Here is a 4,917-nt window from a genome sequence, read left to right on the forward strand (position 1 = left end):
GCTACTTATTACTGGCTTTTATAAAGCTATTAATTTTGTATATGATTTTGCTTTTCCAAAAATCATTTTCTTTTCATATGAGGTTTCCTATCTAAAAGATGAACCAAGGCCTTTAGCACAGTTCTGAGCACATAATAAGCAATTAAATATCCTGCTTGTTGTTATTACTATCTGTCATAATGAAAATGATATTACTTATCACATTGGATTGTTGTAAGATAAAAAATCATGTACATAAATATTATCTATCACATTAGATTGTTGTTAGACCAAAAATCATACATAAGTGCATTGTTTATTGTAATATATATATATATATATATATATATACAATTTTTATTTATTTTTTGTGTGTGTGGTTTTGGGGATTGAATTCAGGACCCTGCGCTTGCCAGGCAGGCACTTATTCTACTGAGCTATCTCCCCAGCCCTATAATATACTTTACAAAGGTTTATTATCGTATTAAAATCTAGTTCTACCCAACAAATGATAGCCCAATGTATTGAGGACTCAGGTCAGAAATCATAAAATGAGAAATTTTAATTATTTTTCATGTAGTACAAAGGGAGACAATGTCACTTAACAAATCACAAACACCTTTGAAACAACCTTTACAAGGAGAGAATATGTCTTATAGGAAAGGCTGAGTGGGCCCATGAGTATCTGTGACTATATGACATGTGAACCTTATGAAGAAAACACATTACCCTTCCCCAAATGATTATGGTTCATTAACTCCTTAAGGAAGATTATTGTGATTTACAACACAACTCTAGACTCTTAAAGTCTAGATATAAAACAAAAGGAAGAATAGGAAAATTATTGAATATTGGGAGAGCCTCAAAAGAAAAGCTAGGAGAATCTCAGAAGCAGTAATGCAAAGTCTCAGACCAACAGCAAGGGCAAAGAACAGTAATTAATGGAGGGCTAGACAGAAAGAAGGGAGTAGAAAAATATGATAGGAGGAAGTAGTTTAAGAGCCACTATGGGATACTTACTTATTATTTCAATTTGTAAAATTGTGCCCAGTGCCAAGCCTTCTGAGTATATATGAAACAATAAATAATATATGCCCATCTCTACTTCCAACTTTGTATTTTTCCTTTCTTTTATTAGTTGCATTTCCAGTTTCCCATTTCCCATTATCAGCTATCACTCCTAATCCCCTGCCAGGAAGACAGATGAGTGACTCCCAGTAGACCCACAGGATGCTTTCTGGACAACTTGGCCAGCATTTCACTTCTGTATACGTTCTTCGTGGCCCTCCAGAGAACCATAGCCAAAAGCCCTCATGTATGCACTTGATAATTATGAAAGAGCAAGAATGAAAGGGTACATTTTGATCTTTGTCTTCATCCTTAACTTGGAAGAAAAGAATTTTTGACTTGAGAAGCTGAATGAAACATTTCCACTACCCCTTTATTTGGATTTTTTAATTCTACATAAGTTATCAAAAGTTTGTTGCTGTTGCTTCTTATGATGTAAATTGCCTCTGCTTTTAAGAAACCTGCTCAAAAAAGTAAAAAGTAAAAGGAGGCATCTAAAATCTGATTATCAGTTAGGCCAAGTTTTCTCCCTGTTGCTTTAATTCCCATGTCAACTCTTAAAGGTAGCTAATACTATCCCCATTCTACAAAGTTATTATTACCCCAGAATTACTTCACTGCATATAGCAGAACAATGATTTAAACCAATTCGTGTAAACCCAGATACTGCTTTTTCTGTTATACTATATTGCTTCCAAATAAAACAGGAAAATAAAAACCAAACTAAGAAGGAAGGCATATGGGCTGGAGGTAGCTCAGCAGTCTAAGCGCCTGTCTGGCAAGCACAAGGACCTGAGTTCAGTCCCTAGTACTGCATGCTGTGCCAGCCCCTGAAATAAGGCGTGGTGATGTGCACCTGTAATCCCAGCACTGGAGAGGCTGAGTCAGGAGGATCACTACAGGTTGGAGCTGTGCAGTGAGACCCTGTAATACAATTTTTTTTAAGGCATATGAATGAAGACTATAAAAGAAAGACTTTAAGACTTTTGTGTTAACTACAAGTTTTCAAAATGCTTTTAGTTGCTTTTTAGTGATGCTTTGCCACTTAATAGATTGTTGTTGCTGTGTTAAGTTTTTGTGCTTTGGCATGGATATATCTAATAGGTACAAGATAACAGATATTATTGGAAAAGAAGAGGGACTTGGAGCAGAGAACCTTCGAGGTTCAGGAATGATTGCTGGAGAATCTTCACTGGCCTATGATGAGATCATCACTATCAGCCTGGTAAATATTTCCAGAATGTGTTTATGACACTCCTCCCCCAAACTGGGGACCAAACTGAGAGCTTCACATATGCTATACTCGTGTTCTGCTACTGACCTATCGCTGGGTCCCAGAGGGTGAAATTTCGGAGGAGCTGACTGTGACTAGGTTTATTTCTGCTCCATCACTGTTATTTAATCCAAACTGAAAGCCTGTTTGTCAGTCTATCTGTCTGTCTTTCTTTCTTTTTTTTTTTTTTTTTTGGAGATAGGGTCTTCCTTTGTACTTCAGGCAAGCCTTGACACACTGTGTAGTTCAAGCTGGCCTCAAACTCAGCAATCCACCTGCCTTGTCTTCCCAATAGATCAAATTACAGGTGTGCACTACCATGCCTCACCAAAAACCATTTCTTGAAGTGTGTATCTAGTTTTTTTCTAATTATGCATGACAATGGGAAGATATGATAATATAAATTACTGAATTTACCAAATAAATCTGACACCACCACCACCCCTTTTTTTCTTTTTCTTTTTTGAGACAGACTCTCACTATAGTAAGAGTCTGGCTTTGAACTTACTGTGTAGCCCAGGCTGGCCTCCAAGTTACGTGATCCTCCTGCCTCAGCCGTCCAGCTCTACCAGATTTTTAACTTGAATTTCTTTTAGCTTGCATTTCTTCTCTTCTCAGTACTTTTCTTGCTCATACCTATAACAAGTGCCAGTCATCTGTGAAATAGGCAAATAAAGGGGTTATGATTGTTGCAGTATCTGCTATTGGAATTATTTACATGAATTTTGTCTCTTTGACTAGAATATTTTTGTATTGTTATTATTCAGACTCCACAAAAAGCAGTAGGTATTTCTGTTCATGTAGATTATACACATTTTATATATGTTTTAGTTTTTGTACTTTGGGAAAGGATATAAATGTGTGACACACAGAATTTATTCTTCTTTTAAGGTGACATGCCGAGCCATCGGAATTGGGGCTTACCTTGTCCGGCTGGGACAGAGAACCATCCAGGTTGAGAATTCTCACTTAATTTTGACAGGAGCTGGTGCCCTCAACAAAGTAAGTTTCTAGAGATTAGGAGAACTGTGTTAAACTGAACATTATCATGAATTCTTAGAACAACATCCTGGTTGAAGTTATTTAATCCATGTTTCCTTTGGTCTATATCTTCCCTTCTCCCCCATCATTCTTGTGCATTGACTTGCTTGCCTTTTCATTCATTCAGTCATTCAGTCATTCATTACGTTCAACAAAATCCTTGTTCCAAAAAACTCACATTCTAGTCTCTTTCTAGAAGACAGAATTACTTAAATTTGAATGCTTCTGTTCTGCCCCTGCTCCCTCCATTTTTTTCTTATAAGGGATGTCAGATTTGTTTTCACACACAGAGCTGTCTCAGGGTCTAGTTGTACTAGGTCGTATTCAGGGTGTACAACATGGATTAGAATTGACTTGGGGTGTTGAAAATATCTAATATTTTGAGAAAGCTATGAGAACACCTCTTAAAAGGGGCACATGTAGTAGTCCTGTATACATTGGGGAAGTAGTTGGTAAATATTGAGTGCAAAGATTGGTGAATGAATGTATGAATAGGTTTTCTGAGAAAGGCTGTGACATAGACATTTATCTTCCCTTCCTGAGAAAGGCTTATGCCATTTTACAGCGTGCACCACCCTCTTCCCCCCGGCCAGTGCTGAGTGTTGAACCCAGGGCCTGATGAATGCCAGAACACATAACTCAACTACGACACCAGCTTAGTTCATTCCTTATTAATTTAAGTTCATAGGGGCTTTTATAAAGGCAGTAGTGATATTCAAGAATGAGAACCATCCAAGAAAATCAGAATATACAAAAGACAATGCAATTCCTCACTTCTTTGTAGGAATAGGATATTTATTTTCTCTCTAGAGGCAGAAATATATGATGGGATAGTTCAGGGCTAGCTGTCTTTTTTTTCAACCTTCAGCTTTCCTACCTGTCAAAGGGTGATAATTTCCTCTTTAGGTAATGTAGTAGTGCTCAAATGAGAAAATATGAATAGTTCATATTTGGACACAAAGTGTTGCCTCTCATTAAAATTTCAGTACTCTCGTCTCTCACGTAGTTTGATGTTTAAACTTAATAGAATTGTTAATATACTAAATTGTATTGGGTGCTGTATTTATGAGTCTTGTAGGAAGTTTTTATCAAACTCATTTTCAAATGGAAGGATAGGTACCAAGTATCATTACCATTTAGAAAAGTTCATAATTCGATTGATCCTAATTAGCTTTTTAGGGATATCAGAAATTAGAAAAATTGGTAGAATCGGCATGTTCTCTGCCTTCATAAGAACTGTGTCATTCTTAGGGTTTACTTTCCTCTTGCAGAGTAACGCTAACAATAGAAAAACTTGGCTGTCATCCTTTCTGGAGAATAGCCTGTAAATAAAGATTGTTAACTGCTACTATTGAACATGACTACAGTGAGACAAATAGCCCAGAGTCTGAAAAATTTTTCTTAAGTTGCTCTTAGGATAAGATATTGATGAACATTGAAAAGAGCTTTAGGTACCATTTTCTATGAGGGTAGAATTTTGTAATGTTTTTCATATATGGATAAAGAGATAATGTCTGAAAAGTATCTTGTTATATTGTCTCTGCCTACCTCTCTCT

General features: G+C 36.5%; 1 protein-coding gene across 4 annotated transcripts in view; it reads left to right on the top strand.

Annotated features, from left to right (window-relative positions):
• Positions 1–4,917, top strand: part of Acaca (acetyl-CoA carboxylase alpha) — a 292,108-nt gene that overhangs the window by 220,763 nt on the left and 66,428 nt on the right. For all 4 annotated transcript variants that reach the window (XM_004643003.2, XM_023703133.1, XM_023703135.1 and 1 more), the window contains 2 exons: positions 2,152–2,272; positions 3,212–3,322. In XM_004643003.2, coding sequence (XP_004643060.1) covers positions 2,152–2,272; positions 3,212–3,322 — 232 coding nt within the window. The remainder of the gene's footprint in view (positions 1–2,151; positions 2,273–3,211; positions 3,323–4,917) is intronic.

Source organism: Octodon degus, unplaced genomic scaffold (assembly GCF_000260255.1).
Source record: "Octodon degus isolate 3935 unplaced genomic scaffold, OctDeg1.0 scaffold00164, whole genome shotgun sequence".
In the NCBI taxonomy this organism is placed as follows: domain Eukaryota; kingdom Metazoa; phylum Chordata; class Mammalia; order Rodentia; family Octodontidae; genus Octodon; species Octodon degus.